This window comes from Pipistrellus hanaki (assembly GCF_964339955.1).
Source record: "Pipistrellus hanaki genome assembly, chromosome: 1".
Classification (NCBI taxonomy): Eukaryota; Metazoa; Chordata; class Mammalia; order Chiroptera; family Vespertilionidae; genus Pipistrellus; species Pipistrellus hanaki.
The window spans coordinates 188,549,602-188,570,041 of NC_140503.1; the positions used below are offsets into that span (position 1 = coordinate 188,549,602).

A 20,440-nucleotide genomic window follows, 5' to 3' on the forward strand; every position below is an offset into this window, starting at 1 on the left:
CCTAGCATGGGATCTTATGACAAATTGGTCATGATTCACTTTTGTGGTATCCTAATGAAAATGTTGTCATTTTCTTTTCTTTTTCTATAGGCTTTGGCGGGAGCTGCTTTCAGAAGGATGTTCTGAATTTGGTTTATCTTTGTGAGGCTCTGAATCTGCCTGAAGTAGCTCATTATTGGCAACAGGTATTGATCTTTATAGCCAACAACTAATGATTAACTTCTAATTAAAAATGTCACTCTTTGATAGGACTTATTTATTCCAGGAACTCAACTATTATTATGTTCAGTTTTTAAATTTTAGATTTATTTACTAGGTTTTGGTGTTTTTGTCTCTTGCTAATCAACTGTAATAGAAGTTTCTGATAATGCAGTATTTCTTCTAATTTTATAACTAAATTTGCTCCTAGAGTAAAGCAAGAACTTACTCTAAATTGTAATTATTAAATCTATAAAATCAAAATAAAAGAAGGACCTTATTATAATGATTTTATGTGGTTTGCATAGGCTGATATTTGTCTTGTCCCTTTGAGCTAAAATTACAGACCTTCTCAAATTGGAAATAGAGTTAACATTTATTACTCTGTGCCAGACTCTTTTTTAAAATATATTTTTTAAAATTTATTTTAGAGAAGAAGGAGACAGAGAAACATTAATGATGAGAGAGAACCACACTGGGGATCTAGCCTGCAACACCAGGCATGTGCCATGACTGGGAATTTAACCTGTGACCTCATGGTTCATAGGTTGACACTCAACCACTGAGCCACACCAACCGGACCATACTCTCTTTTTTAAGTGCTTTGCTTAGTCCTCACCACTAATTGTATCCTTCATTTATAATGAGGAAATTAAAATTTTATAGATGTTAAGATTTTCCCCCCAAGTTTGTAGTTTTTCAGATTTCAGCAATGGGTAGGAATGTAAGGAAGTACACATTTTTTTTTTTATAATATATTTTTATTGATTTTGTACAGAGAGGAAGGGAGAGAGAGAGTTAGAAACATTGATGAGAGAGAGTCATCGATCAGCTGCCTCTTGCACACCCCCTACTGGGGATATGCCCGCAACCAAGGTATGTGCCCTTGATCGGAATCGAACCCGGGACCCTTCAGTTCCCAAGCCGACGCTCTATCCATTGAGCCAAACCGGTCTCGGCGGAAGTACACATTTTTAAAAATGGACATGTATACTCAATCCCACATGATAGCTTTATCTTACTGTCCGTTGTGGGGCAAATGCAGATAAAAGCTTGATTTTCCAGCACATTGGGCTCATTTTCCGTTCTCAGGATACAGCCGCTTGAAGCTTAGAGCCTTAAAAAAACACACACACAGAAAAGTAGTCTCTTTCCTTACATTCATTTGGTCACCAACATGAAGTCTTATTTATAAACTCTTAGGAGAGAAACAAATAGGTGATCAGAGACTTTTACCCATAACATTTAGTTAAAAACTGCCAAATGTCATGGTATTATATTTTATCCAGAGGCAACTGTAACTCTGCACAATGTTTGACCCGTCCTCCGTCCACTCTCTATTCACACTCAGTTGTGGTGAGGGGTGGGAGTGAGCATGTGAGGAAGTGCTTTGGGATTTGAGTGCTTGCAGTCCTGCTTCCACAGGGTTCGGAGAAGTTAGCTAACGAGAACACTGCTTCTAGTTGCTTATTTAGGCTGGCCTCATAGCTGGACCTCAAATGGAGTTGAAACTTAGCTGTGTTCTCCATCTTTACATCCCTCCCAGCCCGATGCATGGAAAGATAAGCCATATGAAAAATAAAAATTTTAGTATGGTTTTTAGGAGGGGAGAAGGGATTTTGTTTTTTTAATCTGTAGATACTAAAGCAGTTGACTAATCTTTGTCTCCTGTTGATTTAGATGGCTTGGATTCATACAACAGTATATGTATCATAAAACTAAGCAACGTATGGCACAGTCTGTACCTCTTTAATCACTGCATAATTGTACATGTAATTTCAGGTCATAGATATAAATGACTACCAGAGAAGGAGGTTTGCTTCCCGGATTATAGACGGTCTGTTCAATACAGTGACTGATAAGAAGATAGCTATTTTGGGGTTTGCATTCAAAAAGGACACTGGTGATACAAGGTATTAGTTCTTTATAACATTTCAATCCCTTTGCGAGTTAACTCCTTATCTTATCCTGGTGTTTGACCGGTGGATGAGTGTGTAAAACACTGTGTATATAATATAAAGAATAAAAATAAAGTGAACATCCATATCATGAGATATAGAATCTTACCTGTACAGAGTGGGCAAAAGTAAGTTTACAGTTGTTCATCCTATCTAATAGAAGAGTAATATGCAGATTGACCATCACTCCAACACACAAGATGGCTGGCCCCATGTGGTCAAAGATCCTGCTCCCATGTGGACACAAGATGGCCACCACAAGATGGAGGGGAGAGCAGTTGAGAGGGACCAGGCCTACAAAGGAGGGCAGCTGGGGACAATCAAACCTGCAGGGGAGGGCAGTTAGGGGTGACCAGGCAGGCAGAGGAGGGTAGTTGGGGGCAAACAGACTGGCAGGGGAGCAGTTAGACATCAGTCAGGCTGGCATGGGAGTGGTTAGGGGGTGATCTGGCTGGCAGGCAGAAGCAGTTAGAGGCAGTCAGGAAGGCAGGCAGGCGAACAGTTGGGAGCCAGCAGTCCTGGATTGTGAGAGGGATGTCCGACTGTCCTCAAGGGGTCTCAGATTGGAGACGGTGCAGGCTGGGCTGAGGGACACACACACCCCTGCATGAATTTTGTGCACTGGGCCTCTAGTATGGAAAATAATATAATAATTAATAAATATAAAATGGGGGGAAATTGAGTAAAACAGAAAAAACAACTCATGGACACAGACAACAGTGTGGTAATTGTCAGAGGGAAAAGCAGTGGAGAGATGTGCAGGACAGTGTAGGGGGTTAAATGACGACAGACAAAGACTTGACTTGGGGTGGTAAACACAGAATACAGTGTATAGTAATGTGCTGTAGAATTGTGCACTTGAAACCTGTGTAATTTTTTTAACCAGTGTCACCTCAATAAATTCATTAAAAAGGAAAAAAAAATAATATAAGAATAAACTCTGTTTCTTGTACTCACAATTGTAAACTTTTGTCCCACCCTGTATATTAAATGCCTAAGGTATTAAAATATATGCCATTTAAAAAGCTTAACAACACTGGGTTATGTTTGTTTTTTTTTTAATCAGAGAATCTTCTAGTATATATATTAGCAAATATTTGATGGATGAAGGTGCCCACCTCCATATATATGACCCAAAAGTGCCAAGGGAACAAATAGTTGTGGATCTGTCTCATCCCGGAGTTTCAGAGGATGACCAAGGTAAGGCTTTGAGTCTCATGCTTTGAGTATGGTCCCAACATTTGTATTTCTCCAGGACCCTGTTTCACCATCATTTCTCTAAAGAAACCCTTAGGCCCTGGCCAGTTGCTAAGAGTTCGAGCAGGTTCTATTTCTGGTCAAGGGTGTATACCTTGGTTACAGGTTTGATCCCCAGCCCCGGTCAGGGGCTCCTGCAGGAAGCATTTGATGTGTCTCTCCCACCCCGATGTTTCTCTCTCCCTCTGTCTCTATCTCTATCTCTATTTCTCCCTCTTCCCTCTGTCCTCCCTCCCTTGCACTCTCTATAAAAATCAATGGAAAAATAACCGAAACCAGTTTGGCTCAGTAGATAAAGCATTGGCTTGCGGACTGAAAGGTCCCGGGTTCGATTCCGGTCAAGGGCATGTACCTTGGTTGCGGGCACATCCCCAGTGGGGGGTGTGCAGGAGGCAGCTGGTCGATGTTTCTCTCTCAACGACATTTCTATTTTTTTTTATATATATATATTTTATTGATTTTGTACAGAGAGGAAGAGAGAGAGAAAGAGGGTTAGAAACATCGATGAGAGATGAGAGAGAGTCATCGATCAGCTGCCTCCTACACCCCCCTCACTGGGGATATGCCTGCAACCAAGGTACATGCCCTTGACCAGAATCGAACCCGGGACCCTTCAGTCCCCAAGCCGATGCTCTATCCATTGAGCCAAACCGGTCTCGGCTCAACGACATTTCTAACTCTCTATCCCTCTCTCTTCCTCTCTGTGTAAAATCAATAAAATATATATAAAAAAATATTTTAAAGTAATGATTGTGGGTCACTCTTATGATTTTTCCTACATATTCTAAAAAGCCCCAGAGGCTCCAAGGAGATGCTTCTGGGGCATCACTGGGGTGCTTCCTGGCCACCTCACTCCCCTCACTCACACTTCAGCCAGGCCATTCCATTTCTTTCAGGCCCTCAGCTCCTCCTGCAATCCTAGTGTTAGAATACAGTATCAAATAACTCCTTTTCTGTGCCAATTTGTTGTTATAGTGTCCCAGCTTGTGACCATTTCTAAGGATCCATACGAAGCATGCGATGGCGCCCATGCAGTTGTTATTTGCACCGAGTGGGACATGTTTAAGGTGAGGTGGCGAAATGGTGCCGGGGAACATTTTAGAGGTGTTCTCGTACCCGTAGGAGTTGAATATGTGCTTATGTGTGTATTCTAACTGCTCCTTTGGTTCTGTCTCTGTAGGAGTTAGATTATGAACGCATTCACAAAAAGATGCTGAAGCCAGCCTTCATCTTCGACGGACGGCGGGTCCTGGACGGGCTCCACCAGGAGCTGCAAACCATCGGCTTCCAGGTGACACGGCCCAGACTGCTGTTATGTTGTTGGCCATTGGCTCTCCAATGGCGTTGCATTTTAGAATTTTAATATTTTCTCATTTACAATAACATGACTCTAGGGCAGTTCTCCGGGAAGTCTCTAAGGGATTTTTGTAACTATTCTATTTCCTCCTTAAATTTATAATTTAGCCCTAGCCAGTTTGGTAGAGCATCAGCCTGAGGACTGAAGGGGCCCGGGTTCAATTCCTGTCAGGGGCACAGGTCCGGGTTGCGGGCTGGATCCCCAGTGGGGGGTGCATAGGAGGCAGACAATCAGTGGTTTTCTCTCATTGATGTTTCTGTCTCTCTCTCTCCCTCTCCCTTCATCTCTGAAATCAATACAATATACTTTAAAAAAATTTATGATCCGAAGTTCATTTAGTCTTGGTCTCCCTTACATAGTAGCTAGATAAAGTCATTAGTTTCCCATCGTATAGGGACAAAACGTGCCCTGCTTGACCTCATAAAGATCATGAAAAGTCATAAAAAAATTTTCCTGTAACTGCCAAGGCTGCTTTGCTAAACTGTCTGCAGCACACTGACTGCTCAGAGGCCAGGTCTTCTATTCCTACACAAATGGCTTGAAAACCGCAGAATGCAATCTAGTTGCCACGTGTTGGTATAGGATCCTATGCCTTCTGAATTCTGAAACTGTCCTAGTGCTGAGAGAGGTCTGAAGGAGACGCGGGAGCCTCAGGGGTCCTGGCCTCTGCTCCTTCGGTTTGTCACTGAGCTGTGGAATGCTGAGGAGCTGACAGAAACCCTGCCCAGAACAGTACGTTCATATAATTCATCTACTTCAGTTCCAACAGGCGTCCCAAAAGACTAATAAGAAGGAGCCACTTTCTGTTTCCTCACAGCGGTGTACAGGGGCGGGAGGCCAGGGCGGGGAGCGGGGCCGGGTGGGAAATGTGCCAGGAGGTTGCTGTCAGCACAGGCCCCTAGCAGAGTGGAAGGGGGCAGAGTTCAGAGCTGGCTGTGTGCTGAGAAGGCCTCATCTCCTGTTCAGAATGTCAGATCTGGTTCTCTTAACCTTCACTGAATTGTGGAGGGTCTTGTTATTTAGAATTGTGTTCATTTCTCATTCATGAGATTCACTTGCAGCAAGAATCAGATGGCAACCTTGTCTATTAACGTTGCATCAGGGACCTTGGGGAGTCTTCTATCCCACCCCTCCTTACTGAGCAGCAAAATGACTTCCCAGTCCTCACTGAACTCAGCAGTGCTATTTTTTCAAAGATTATTTGCACGGCATAGACAGATTTTCTCTCATTCTTGTTCAACTCATGTAAGGGAGAAGATATGTAAAAAGGTATATTTTTCAAATAAGTTTTAGTTCTTATAAGTTAACTTTTCCTAGTAAGCATTTTATTTATTTTCAAATATGTTTTTATTTCCAAGAGGAAGGGAGAGGGAGAGAGAGAGAAATATCAATGAGAAGAGAGAATATCGATCAGTGTCCCTGACTGGGATCAAACCCAGGACCCTTCAGTCCACAGGCTGATGCTCTATCCACGGAGCCAAACCAGCCAGGGCTCCTAGTAAAAACATACACTTACCTCTTAGAGGGCAGGTCTTTTTTATTCCTGTCCGGAATCACACCATGACCTCCTGGTTCATAGGTCGATGCTCAACTATGAAGGCACACTGGCTGGGCAAAACTTATGACTATTAAAGAAGCAGTGTCTTTAAAGTTAAGATTGATGACTTTGAATGTATGCAAAAGAGTTCAAAATGTAATATCCAAAATACAATTTGACTTTATTCATTGAGCACTTGATCTAATTTAATTGTTACCACAACCCTTTGAGGCAGGTGGTAGTAATAGCGTTTATAAATAAGGAAGAAAGACCTAGAGAGCTTAGGTAACGTAGCAGGATTCCAACTGGGCCCTCCAAACTCTAGAGCCTGAACTCCCCAAAACTATGCTATTAGGGCTCCTGCAAGTTTTTTAGAATAAGGGAAGTTGGCATGAAAACCGAATATGAGAGAGAATGTGCATTAACTGGAGTCTAGTGCCTTACTTTCTCCCATATGTGCTACCATAACAAAAGCAGTGCGTCCTGGTGTTGGGACTGGCTGGAGTGAGAGTATCTAGATAGAGTCTATATAGACTTGAGAAACATAAAAAATAGGCAAAGAACCGGAGATTTTTCATAGTAGCTCAGACAACTTGGAAAACATTTTCCTTCCCCCTTATTATACTTCAATGTAGAGTTTTTACATTTATGTGTTATTCTTTTTGTTCGTTTTCTTTCTAAAATCTCTTCCTGTTTTTTCTAGATTGAAACAATTGGGAAAAAGGTGTCTTCAAAGAGGTTTCCATATGCTCCTTCTGGTGAAATCCCAAAGTTTAGTCTTCAGGATCCACCGAACAAGAAACCCAGAGTCTAAACATTGTCATTTTTATTTGTAACGTTTTTGGTACTACAGGATAGGAAATATCTATCTGATATCTAACGGTAAATGAACCAAGTGTTTTTAAGGAAAGAAAACTATTTTTTTAATAATCAATTTATATTAGCTCTGTGAGAATCAGCATCTCTAGTAATTATGAATCTAGCATATTTTTTACATATTTTTATAATACTGTTACCTCAGTGGTTGGATGAGGGCAAATGATCATGTCGGCTTTCATGGTGTCGATTTCTGTAAAGCGAAAATTAAACTTCAAACGCTTTTTACTTTACAAATTACTTAGAGGCAGCATTTTAATGTCCTATTATAAAGGGAAAGGCACTCTTCCGTTTTTCTGATTGTTGGTTTGATTTGATTTTAAGTCATAAAATTGCTGTGCTAATTACTGGGCAATTACCCTGTTAACCTTTCGGACAGTGCCGTGGAGGCTCAGGTCTGGGTAAGGTGCTTTCCATACCATTTCTCGTCTCGCTGACCGTTTCTTAGGAGGAGGAGGCAGTGGACAGAAAGGGGCTTTTTGTGCTTCTTTTTATTTTGCTCCTAATATTTTTCCTGTGCTTCTGTGTTAGAAATAACCCTTTTGTCTAATGAGCTGTGTCATTGATTTTTAAGCCCCAAAGGTCATCACTGCTCATTTCCAATCAATCCAAATAAGATTAAAAAGCCTTTTATTTTTTTTTTAACAGGAAGAGAACATCAGTGGCATGATCTATATAATTTCTCTTCACTTCTTGTTTTTCCTCATTGCTGATTATTTTTTTAGTTCTAGAGCCAAAAATAAATTTGTTACCTTGACTTTGCATTTTTATTTTTATTATTTGTCGCAATTTTCCTACTTTTTCTTTAAGTAAGAAAACGGATATAATCTCATGTATAAACTTAAAGACGTAGATTTTACAAATTATGGGTAGTTTAATTCCAAAATAAGAATTTTTGTATGTATTTCTACCTGCTTTTTTTTTTATGTCTTATATTGACTTATGTTTGATTGTTTTCTGTTTTATTGTTGAAATGTGTCAGATGTCCATTTGATGCTTATGAGGGTACAGAGTTAAACAGATACAGGTCTTTTCCCGGAGGAATTAATGCTATTCAGTAAGAACACAGAGATAAATATAGAGATAAGGATTATAGACATCTGTACAGATTTCAAATACATAAATAAAATATTCTACATAAACAACTGTGTAGTGTATTTTTGTCACAGTGCACGTAACTAATGAGTTATGACAGTCTGACATTAGAAAGGAAAAATATCACTCCTTTTTTGAGAAAAAGCCATTACATCATACTTGCAGATGATGTGAGAAAGGGTGGGACAGTAACAAATAGACCAGATATGAGCAAACTATAGCTCATGAGCCAAATCTTGAGCCCCTTATGAGCTAAGAATGTTTTTCACATTTTCACATAATTACATTTCGAATGGTTATGTAAGTCTCCATGTTTGCCCCTTAGTCCGAGAAGCCTAAAAAATATTTGCTGTCTGGCTCTTCATTAAGAAGTTTGTAGACTCCCGAAAGAAATAAACAGCAGACTGTTTGAACATAGGATGAGCCTGCCCTAGCTGATTTGGCTCAGTGGACAGACCGTTGGCTGGTGGACTGAAACTCAGTTGCAGGTTTAATCCCTGGTTGGGGCACATGCAGGAGGCAACCAATCTATGTCTCTCTTCCCTTCTCTCAGAAATAAAAATAATTAGCCCTCACAAGATGTGAAAGTGAGGGTGAGCTTATTTATTAGAATTTGCTTTACATTTTTTGCTTGAAAATATTCTGCTTATTAACTTTATATTCTAGTAAAGGGATTATAACCCAAAAATGTCTTGCTGAAGCAGATAGAATTAGGCACTCATTTTTAGTGGTAGCATACTTCAATGCCTATAACTGGTTATTTAAAAAACGTGTAGCCAAAACCGGTTTGGCTCAGTGGTAGAGCGTCGGTCTGCAGACTGAAAGGTCCCAGGTTCGATTCCGGTCAAGGGCATGTACCTTGGTTGCGGGCACATCCCCGGTGGGGGGTGTGCAGGAGGCGGCTGGTTGATGTTTCTCTCTCATCGACGTTTCTGGCTCTCTATCTCCCTTCCTCTCTGTAAAAAATCAATAGGATATATTTTTTAAAAAACACAAACGTGTAAAATACTATCCTAGTTGGTTTGGCTCAGTGATTGGAACATCGGCCTTTGACTGTCGGTCCTGGGTTGGGTTCGGGTCAGTTGCAGGCTCAGTCCCCGCCCAGGCGGGCTGTGGGCGGGAACCAATCAGAGTGTCTCTCTAGCACTGATGTCTCTGTTTCCCCCCCTCCCTTCCGCTCTCTCTCAAAGTAATGGGAAAAAATACTCAGGCGAGAATTAACAAACAAACAAGTTAAAATACTGATTAAAAGGTAAGAGAATTGGTAAGTGGAGGGAAATGGGCAATCGATGGCTTACAGAACCTTGTAAGCTTGATGTCTGTGGAGGGGAGGAAAAAAACCAAAGCAACTGGGGAGGTAACTTAGCACAGCTCTTTGAGAACTTTGTGTGAAAAATTACAAGAATGTGCAAGAATGTGGTTAGCCTTTTCTTCCCCTAATAAAATGAAAGACCACTAAAAAAAAATGTGATGCATGGTTTCTATTTTTCTTTTTCTTTTTAATATAATAAATCCTTATTGTTCAGATTATTACAGGTGTTTCTCATTCCCCCCACCCCCCCATAGCTCCCCTCCACCTGATTCCCCACCCCACCCCATGCCCTTACCCCCTGCCACTGTCTTCATCCATAGGTTTAAGATTTTTGTGTTTCTATTTTTCTTAGCTAGTATTTTTGGTGGGGCCAGTATATATTGGTGAGATTATTAGCTAATCATTAAAACAAAATCATACATAAAAGTGGTTTAAAAAATTATTCAAATAAATACAGAAGAGTATATAAAAAAAGTAAAATCTCTCTCCCACAATGTGCTCTCTAGAAATTATCTGATATTTCACTATAGACTTCCAACTTTAACCTGGCTGGTGTGGCTCAGTGGTTGAGCATCAATCTATGAACCAGGAGATCACAGTTCAAGCAATGCCCAGGTTGTGGGCTTGATCCCCAGTAGGGGGCATGCAGGAGGCAGCTGATCAATGATGATCTCTCATTGATGTTTCTATCTCCCTCTCTTTTCAATATATATTTTAATTAGCAATAATTGCGCCTCGGATAAACCTAATTGGTTATGATGTGCCACTGTGCAAAGCTGAAATCAATAAAAATATTTTTTAAAAAGATTTCTGCCAGGCTGGGAGCGGCCAGGCCCGGAGCAGCCGGGTCTGGTGCGGCCAGGCCCGGAGCAGCAGCTGCCAGGCTGGGAGCGGCCAGGCCCGGAGCAGCCGGGTCTGGTGCGGCCAGGCCCGGAGCAACGACTGCCAGGCTGGGAGCGGCCAGGCCCGGAGCAGCGGGTCTGGTGCGGCCAGGCCCGGAGCAGCAGCTGCCAGGCTGGGAGCGGCCAGGCCTGGAGCAGCCGGGTCTGGTGCGGCCAGGCCCGGAGCAGCAGCTGCCAGGCTGGGAGCGGCCAGGCCCAGAGCAACAGCTGCCAGGCTGGGAACGGCCAGGCCCGGAGCAGCCGGGTCTGGTGAGGCCAGGCCCGGAGCAGCGACTGCCAGGCTGGGAGCGGCCAGGCCCGGAGCAGCCGGGTCTGGTGCGGCCAGGCCAGGAGCAGCGGCTGCCAGGCTGGGAGCGGCCAGGCCCGGAGCAGCCGGGTCTGGTGCGGCCAGGCCAGGAGCAGCGGCTGCCAGGCTGGGAGCGGCCAGGCCCGGAGCAGCCGGGTCTGGTGCGGCCAGGCCCGGAGCAGCGGCTGCCAGGCTGGGAGCGGCCAGGCCCGGAGAAGCGGCTGCCAGGCTGGGAGCGGCCAGGCCCGGAGCAGCGGCTGCCAGGCTGGGAGCGGCCAGGCCCGGAGCAGCCGGGTCTGGTGCGGCCAGGCCAGGAGCAGTGGCTGCCAGGCTGGGAGCGGCCAGGCCCGGAGCAGCGGCTGCCAGGCTGGGAGCGGCCAGGCCCGGAGCAGCCGGGTCTGGTGCGGCCAGGCCAGGAGCAGTGGCTGCCAGGCTGGGAGCAGCCAGGCCCGGAGCAGCGGCTGACAGGCTGGGAGCGGCCAGGCCCGGAGCGGCCGGGACCAGACCAACCGGTCCCAGAGCAGCCGGGTCGGGTGCGGCCAGGCCTGTAGCAGCAACAGCCAAGTCTAGAGCAACTAGGTCGGGAGCGGCAGTGACCAGACCCGGAGCAGCTGGTTGTGGAACGAACCAGAGCAACAGAGGCCAGGCCCGGAGCAGCCAGGCCCGAAACAGCTCGCTCCTCGCCTGTACCTGCCCACGGCTGCCTCTCAGACATGGCTGGAAACTTTTGCGGGAACTTGAGGGTCTGCTGAATCAAGTGATGAAGGCTTAGATCTGGATGTGTTGAGTTAGTATAGCGCTGGGGTGTTGATCTGTGAGTGCCTTGGGTGGGGCCTGGATGAGGCTGGTTGACCTATTTGAAAATGTCTTTTGTGTGGAGTGTATCATTGGGCATGTGGAGGTTTTATTGATATGAGAAAATGCTAAGCAACAGATTTACTATCTGAAAAGGGATTTACTATCGGGGAAAGGGAGGGAGGAAGAGACTGAACATAAACTGTGCACCTATGGATGAGGACAATGGGGGATGGGGAGGGGGCAGAGGGTGGGGTGGGAACCTGGTGGAGGGGGGAAGAAATGAGGAACCTTTGTAATAATATGAACAATAAAGATTGATTAAAAAAAATAAATAAATAAAATAAAAAAATAAAAAAATAAATAGTAATAGTAAAAAATAAAAAAAATAAAAATAAAAAAATAAAATAAAAAGATTTCTGGCTTTGCCAAAACCGGTTTGGCTCAATGGATAGAGCGTCGGCTTGGGGACTGAAGGGTCCTGGGTTCGATTTCGGTCAAGGGCATGTACCTTGGTTGCGGGCATATCCCCAGTAGGGGGTGTGCAGGAGGCAGCTGATCGATGACTCTCTCTCATCGATGTTTCTAACTCTCTATCTCTCTCCCTTCCTCTCTGTACAAAATCAATAAAATATATTTTTTTAAAAAAGAAAAGATTTCTGGCTTTAAATTTTTAACGCATTATCTACTAGCATGTGATACCTTGACTGTTACCTGCAAACCTTATTTTCCTCATCTAGAAAATAGAGGAAATTAATCTCTATCTCAAAAAATTGTGACAAGCCATAGTTCAGTGGTCGGCAAACTCATTAGTCAACAGAGCCAAATATCAACAGTACAATGACTGAAATTTTTTTTGAGAGCCATATTTTTTAAACTTCTTCTAACACCACTTCTTCAAAATAAACGCGTCCAGGCGGTGGTATTTTGTGGAAGAGCCACACTCAAGGGGCCAAAGAGCCACATGTGGCTCATGAGCTGCAGTTTGCCGACCACGGGTCTAATGGTTTGACTCAGTGGATAGAGCGTCAGCCTGTGAATTAAAGGGCTCCAGATTTGATTCTGGTCAAGGGCACATGTCTGGGTTTCGGACTCAATCCCCAGTAGTGGGCATGCAGGAGGAAGCCGATCAATGATTCTCTCTAGTCATTGATGTTTCCATCTCCCTCTCCCCCTGAATTCAATAAAAAAATAAAAAACAAAACAAGCATAAAAAATTGTTAAAGGATTTCACGAGATGAATGTTTACACAAATATCTTATCGGCATAGTGACTGGCAGATGACGGCCACTCCTGTTAAACCCGTGATGAGCTGGTCCCACTGAACCAGAACCACGTTGAGAGCAGTAACACTGAGAACAGTAACACTGAGCATTACAGGACAGTCACTGTGCTAAGCCCATTGGGTGTATTTTCTCATACATTTCTCACATAATTCCTTTAAGATATAAGTCCGATCCTCATTTTCAGATGAAGGGCAGAAGGCTAGAAAGATTAATCACTTGCTCAAGTCAGAACTGTTTGAAAGCACACTAATTTTAGAGGTACTAATATGAGTACCTATGGCCTTAGGCAGAATCTACATATATAAAAGCACAAGTGAATGGCCTACCAGCCAATTGTCCAGTAGTTAAGACAAGCACTGACCACCAGGGGGCAGATGCTCAACACAGGAGTGGAAACCACAGGCATGGAAACATGGAACAGACGGATGAATCTCAGAGGGAAGGGGGTAGGGCGGGAAGAGATTAAACAAAGATCTTATATACATACAGGAGGCGTGGTACACACACTCGTGCACTGGTGGGTCCCTCCGCCTGGCCTGTGCCCTCTCGCAATCTGGGACCCCTTGGGGGATGTTGGAGAGCCAGTTTCTTTCTTTTTTTTTTTTTTCCTTTTTTTTTTTTTAAATATATATTTTATTGATTTTACACAGAGAGGAATTGAGAGGGACAGAGAGCTAGAAACGTCAATGAGAGAGAAACACCGAACAGCTGCCTCCTGCACACCCCCCACTGTGGATGTGCCTGCAACCAAGGTACATGCCCTTGACTGGAATCGAACCCGGGACCTTTTGGTCCGCAGGCCGACGCTCTACCACTGAGCCAAACCGGTCCCAGCTGGAGAGCCAGTTTCAGTCCAATCCCCGCAGGTCAAAAGACTCTCTGGATATTGAATTGGATTAAATACGTGCTCTATTTTCATTCTCTCCTTATCAAAATGGTAACTTACCAAAGCTGACAGCCAAGTTTATAACCCTCAAGGAAAGATATCTTGAATGGCTTTAGAGGAATAATCCTGACATTGGGAGTCCTTCATTGAAAACTACAGCTCATTGCCCTGGCCGGTGTGGCTGTTAGTTGGAGCATCACGCTGTACACTGACAGGTGGCAGGTTTGATTCCTGGTCAGGGCACATACCTAGGTTGGGGGTTCTATCCCGGGGCGGGGCATGTGCTAGAGGCTACTGATGGATATTTGTCTCATGTCTCTTTTTCTCCCTCAATCTAAATCAAAAACAAAAAATATCCTTGGGTGAAGATTTTAAAAAATAATCTTTAAAAAAGAGAAAAATCCAGCTCAAACCCTCCCCTACAGCATCCTATAGTAAAGTTTTATTTATTTATTTATTTTTTTAATATATTTTATTGATTTTTTACAGAGAGGAAGAGAGAGGGATAGAGAGTTAGAAACATCGATGAGAGAGGATCATCCATCAGCTGCCTCCTGCACACCTCCTACTGGGGATGTGCCCGCAACCAAGGTACATGCCCTTGACCGGAATCGAACCCGGGACCCTTTAGTCCACAGGCCAACGCTCTATCCACTGAGCCAATCCGGTTTCAGCTAAAGTTTTATTTATTTATTTATTGTTTTAATATATTTTATTGATTTTTCACAGAGAGGAAGAGAGAGGGATAGAGAGTTAGAAACATCGATGAGAGAGAATCATCGATCAGCTGCCTCTTGCACACCCCCTACTGGGGATGTGCCTGTAACCAAGGTACATGCCCTTGCCCGGAATCGAACCTGGGACCTTTCAGTCCGCAGGCCAACGCTCTATCCACTGAGCCAAACCGGTCCCGGCTAAAGTTTTATTTTTAAATGTGTAGGGTCCCTAGCAGCTGCCAGCTGCCAGTTGGGGTTCCCCTTCCATCCCCCAGCCACCTGCCGCCTCTGGGGCCTCCCCACCCCCTTCAAGGGCAGGCCCTGCCCCTGGTCGATCTCCTGGACAAACTGCTGGTCAAGGGGACAGTTTGCATACCATACTTTTATTATATAAAGGATTTAATTTATTGGAGTGACATTGGTTTGCAAAATCATACAGGTTTCACGTGTACAACTCAATAAAGCATCATCTGCACATTGCATCTTGGGCTCATTGCTCCAAGCAGTCTCTCTCCATCCCCATTTTCCTTCCCTTGGCCCACCTCCACCTCGTCCCCACCCTCCTTTCCCTCTGGCTATCACTGCACTGTGGTCTGTGTCTATGTGTTCTGTATATGTTTTTGGCTAATCCCTTCACCTTCCTTCATCCAGACCCCCCTTCGCTCTGAGATCTGTCAGTCTGTTCTGTGTCCATGCCTGTTTCTATGTTGTTGGTCAGTTTATTTCGTTCATTAGATTGCACATATAAGTGAGATCATATGGTGCTGTTTTTCTCTGGCTGGCTGACAGCTCCCCCCACCCCAGCTTCCAGCTGGCTGTAGAGTGGCTTAACACTCAGTATGCATGGAGAGCCGAGGATCACCAGGCATTTGAGGGGAGCCTTCAACCCAAGAGGCAGAGACCAAGACAAAGGAAGCAGACAAGGCTCAATGCAGAAAACTCCAACTTAAAAAAACGATCTATCTTTAGAGAGAAAATAGATATTGCAGCTGGGAAACAAGAACCGGATGCTATTTTTAAAATATGGAATAATCAAAGAGCTCTCGAAAATTTAAATGTGGCGGCCAAAATTTTAGCAAATCTCCATGGAAGCCCAATGTAAAATACATTACAACGGCATACATTAGCATAAATGTATGTTGAAGTGTGGACGTGAGGCCCTGAGCTGCCTGGAATCCCCAGGGGGTGAAGGACCACTCACACCCCTCTCAGCTGCTGCTGCACTGCTGCTCCTGCTGTTCTGCTCCACTTACATTCTGAATTTTTCTTTGTGGTGTTTTCCCTATTTTTTCTGCCTATGGCCACTGGGGCTCACGTTTCTTAGTGTAATAATACCTCTAAAGTTAAGATGCTTTCAGCTTCAGGGAAGAGAAACTCCTTGTTTAAACCAGTTTCATTCATATATAAAGACATTTATTACCTCGGCAAACAGGAAGTGGGTTACAGGAGGTGGTTTCTCATTTTCTTTAAAAACAAAACAAAACATAACAATGTGCATTTACCACTCATTTTTCTTAAAAACATAAATAAATAGAGCAGCCATACTGAAACGGGCACATAACAAATTGTAATACACAGAACGCTGATGTATTTATTAATATGTGCTGCACAATCAGGAATTTTTGTAGAAACCTCTTGCCATGACTGTGCCTTTAAATTGCTTTTTTGTTGTTAATTGTCACCGGAGGATATTTTTCTATTGATTTTTAGAGTGAAAGGGAGGAGGAAAAAAGAGAGAGAGAAACATCAATGTGAGAGAAACACATCGATGGGTGAACTCCTGGACTCGCCCGGACCAGGGCGAGGGGTTAAGCCTGCAACCAAGGTACATGCCCTTGACTGGAATCAAACCTGGGACCCTTCAGTCCTCAGGGCGATGTTCGATCCACTGAGGCAACCTGGCTAGGGCTAAATATACTTCTTATTAATGCATTGTTATTTAGGAAGGTCAAAGCTCTGCCCTGGCCTCTTAAAAATTCAAACCTGTATGTCTGTTACAGGTGTTTAAGGAGTATACCTTTACAGCATATGTTCACCACATCCAAACGTCCAGCAAGACCCAGGCATTAGGTCATGTATTTTATCATGGTATAACGGTTAGTTATGCCATTTTAATTATTTTACATTGGATTCCATTAAATTTCATTTGACAAAAAGATTCTTCTGCTAAAATGTCTTATTTCGATTTGCTTCCATTGTGCAAAATTAGGAAACATCAGAGTGTAATCTATTATTCCTGTGAAAAACAGATTTTAGGGAGGATAGTTGTCAGAGATGTTTACATTTAAAGTGATGGAGTTAATTTTACACAGCAAAAAAATTTAGTAGGATCTGTAAAGAAAGTGAATCAAAGTATGTTTGACTCCTGTGAGTGCAATTAAAATGTACTAATTTTCAAAGTTATGCATTATTTTTTTTTTAAGTACCAGTTCACATATTTTAAAATTCTACACAGAATTGGCTATTCGCATTATGTATTTTACAATATTGCCACCTAAAGACTTCCTTTGTGTAGGAGGAAAAAGAGATTCAGAGTCAAAAGTTCCTGGTACTTAGAAAAGAAATTCCTTACTTAGATCACTCCTATGTCACTGCTATTATCCATACAACCATCTCATCAGAGCAGTGTGAGGAGTAAAAGAGATAGTGCACACAGATAGCAAACTGCCCTTAGATTACATTTCTCTGTCTTGGACAATATTGTGGTCTTGGTTTCTCAGAGGCCCTAAACAAATAATCAATACAAAACTATTTTGCCGAACTAAAATGGTCACACCAATGTAAAAATCAACACGCAAAATCTTAAGCCTTTCTAAATCGTTCTAATGATGTTTTACTGCTATGTGAAGAGCATATCTAATTATGTATAATCTGATCAGAGTCTCCAGTTATATTACCTTTGTCATCACAACGTGTTATTTACCAGAAATGCAATGCATCGATGATGCACAAGTAACAGAGGCCTGAGGTTTGCTAGAAGTTTTCAATGTATTTTTAAATTATGCTGTAAAATCAGTAAACTCCAACCAGGATGTTTTATGATTACATCACAGAGAGCAACTGTCTATTGGGACAAAAAAGATATGCTGATAGGCAAATAAGTTGCTATAATTAAATATGCACAGCTTATTGACATTTTTCTTAAAACAAAAAATCAGGGTTCATCCAGCGAAGCACAGGCATTCTGACACCACCTCTGTTGGCAAATGGAATCCAATTCTAAGCACTCCTGTGATCTTGAATGTCTTGTTAAGTGTTACAGGGCTTTTGTTTTTCTTTTAGCCACTAAATTTTTCAGGAAAAATTCACCTATTTAGGAAAAAAGAAAATAGATTAATTACACTTCAGTGCTTCCCTTTAAAGGAGATTTTTGTTTGTTGGCATTTCTCTCTTCTCAATGGCAATAATACCTCCTATATCTTTGGCTCTTTCTCCAACAATGATTAGTCATTATTCTTAAAAAAAAAATTTTTTTATGAACACTACAATCTCTACTATTATTCTTGTTTTTTTCTCTTTATTATATTTTTTCCATCACCATTTATCCCCCCTTTACCCTCTCCCACCTCCGCCCACCTCCCGCTCCCCTGCAATCACTATGTTGCCTGTTTTTTTCCTGTTTTGTTCAATCCCTCCATCCCCCACAACCCGCCCCCCCACCGAAGCTGTCTGCCTGCTCTCTCACTATGAGTCTTCTATTTTGCTTGTTAGTTCAGTGTGTTCATTAAATTCCACATATGAATGAAAGAATTTACTATCATTCTTTCTAGTAACTCAGTATTATAAAGCATGATCTGCTGTATCTGTGGGTCTCCTGTGCATTTATTGCACACTATGTGCACGTTCCAGTCCTCATCACTGACAGAGGTACTGCTGTTGGCACGCTTCATTTCAGAGAGCAATTCTGCTCCACGATTAGCCTAGGTGTGGTGTTTATAAAACAGACCTCGTTTCAGTTGAGCGGGCTCATCTGATGGAATCTTTTAGCTCCTTCCCCTCTAGGGAAGCAAAAGCTCTTCCTTTATAAGGGCTTCTTCTCACCCCCTGCGGTGTGTCTGTCACTGTGACAGCACAGCTCAGTGCTGACTGGCAGAGCTCAGAGCTGCAGGTCTGATTTTATGAGGAGTCTGATCAAGCCTCTTTGTCACCTAAATATAGAGTAGGATTGCAACCGGCCCGTATACAATCACAAAGAATCCCAACGCTCATGAGCTAGCCACGTAATGAAGAGAATAATCCTGCTGCTCCACACCTCTATCTAAATCTGATAGGAGTGAAACCGACATTATTATCAGATCTTAATGCATGCTCTGGATAACCAGAATTTTATTTTTTACTGCTAATTTAAAAAGCATTAAAATGTTCATAATTCACTTTCTTATAAATGTTAGAAAATTTCCTTAAAAACATACACATGTGGGAGAATCCAAGATGGCTGCTCGGGTAGGCAACTAGCCGCAGCCGCACACAACAATTTTAATAAAATACAACTAAAATATAAAATGGACATTACCCAGAACTACAGGAAAGTCGACTGACTGGAAATCCTACAACAAGAAGCAAGGAGAAAACCAGAAGGAAGCACGGAGGAGCTGTAAAAGCCTAAGGTATGGAGACACGCGGCGCACGCGAAGAGGACGGAGCCGGAGAGGAGGGAGGCTGAGTGCCTGGCGGGCGTTCCCTAGCGGAAAGGAGATAAAACTCCGACTGTGCTGGGCCCCTGACTGCTCTGAACCCCCGTTCTGGGCCAGACCCCGGGGACTCAGGCTCAGCCATAGGGAGCTGGACTGTAAGTCGGAACCCCGGGGTAGCGGAGAAAGGAGGTCCCGGAGGCGCACACACTGCCCCCAGAGAAGGGATGGTCGGCTGTGCCGCGGGATTGCCCTGACGGGAAGGAGACTGGGGCTCCAGACTGCTCTGAACGCCACCTCCAACTCCACTTCCAACTGAACTGAACCCCAATACCGGGCTCATTGTGGGAGAGCATAGACTGTTTGGCAGCAGGCGAAAATCGAGGGCACCTTTCTCTCAGAGGCGCCGGCAGCGAGCACTGAAGAACCCGCATAGGGCGGGGCTGACGGAAGCCAAAGCTGCAGGCTCCACCCTGAAACCCCGTCCCATCTGTAACTGCGAAATGCGACAACAAAATAGATCACAAACGAAAGAAATGGAGGACAAAAAGCGTCTGGATATAGAGTTCAAATCTACGCTTATAAGGTTTTTCAAGAATTTCCTAGAAAAGATGGATAAGGCCTATGAGGATATGAAAAGAGATCAACTAGAATTAATAAGGAGTCAACAAGAAATGATAAGGGATCAACAAGAAATAAAGAATACATTGTCTGAAATAAAAAATATTCTACAGAGTCCTAAAAACAGAAGGGAAGATCGCAAGAATCAAGTCAAAGATTTGGAACATAAAGAGCCAGAAGACACTCCTCCACAGAAGCTAGAAGGCAAGAGAATCCAGAAAATTGAAGATAATGTAAGAAACCTCTGGGACAACTTCAAGCGAACCAACATCAGAATTATGGGGGTTCCAGAAGATGAGAGAGAGCAAGATATCAAAAACATACTGAAAGAAATAGTGACAGAAAACTTCCCCCACCTGGTGAAAGAATTGGACTTACAAGTCCAGGAAGCGCACAGAACTCCAAACAAAAGGAATCCAAAGAGGACCACACCGAGACACATCATTATTAAAATTCCAAGAGCAAAAGATAAAGAGAGAATACTAAAAGAAGCAAGAGCAAAGAAGGTAGTAACTTATAAAGGAGCACCTATACGATTGTCAGCTGACTTCTCAACAGAAACCATGCAGGCCAGAAGGGAATGGCAAGAAATATTCAAGGTGATGAATAGCAAGAACCTACAGCCAAAAATAAGCTACCCAGCAAAGCTATCACTCAGAATCGAAGGCCAGATAAAGAGCTTCACTAATAAAAAAAAGCTAAAGGAGTTCATCACCACCAAACCAGA

At 43.2% G+C, this 20,440-nt stretch overlaps 2 protein-coding genes across 5 annotated transcripts in view; one reads left to right on the forward strand and one right to left on the reverse strand.

Annotated features, from left to right (window-relative positions):
• The window catches only part of UGDH (UDP-glucose 6-dehydrogenase), a 33,749-nt gene extending 25,421 nt beyond the window's left edge, over positions 1-8,328 (forward strand). For all 3 annotated transcript variants that reach the window (XM_084901008.1, XM_084901009.1, XM_084901010.1), the window contains exons 7-12: positions 91-185; positions 1,981-2,111; positions 3,223-3,356; positions 4,389-4,480; positions 4,594-4,704; positions 7,011-8,328. In XM_084901008.1, coding sequence (XP_084757134.1) covers positions 91-185; positions 1,981-2,111; positions 3,223-3,356; positions 4,389-4,480; positions 4,594-4,704; positions 7,011-7,121 — 674 coding nt within the window. In that variant the 3' untranslated portion in view covers positions 7,122-8,328. The remainder of the gene's footprint in view (positions 1-90; positions 186-1,980; positions 2,112-3,222; positions 3,357-4,388; positions 4,481-4,593; positions 4,705-7,010) is intronic.
• Positions 8,329-15,852: 7,524 nt separating this feature from the next.
• Positions 15,853-20,440, reverse strand: part of LIAS (lipoic acid synthetase) — a 28,717-nt gene continuing 24,129 nt past the window's right edge. For both annotated transcript variants that reach the window (XM_084901113.1, XM_084901114.1), the window contains one exon: positions 15,853-17,770. In XM_084901113.1, coding sequence (XP_084757239.1) covers positions 17,718-17,770 — 53 coding nt within the window. In that variant the 3' untranslated portion in view covers positions 15,853-17,717. The remainder of the gene's footprint in view (positions 17,771-20,440) is intronic.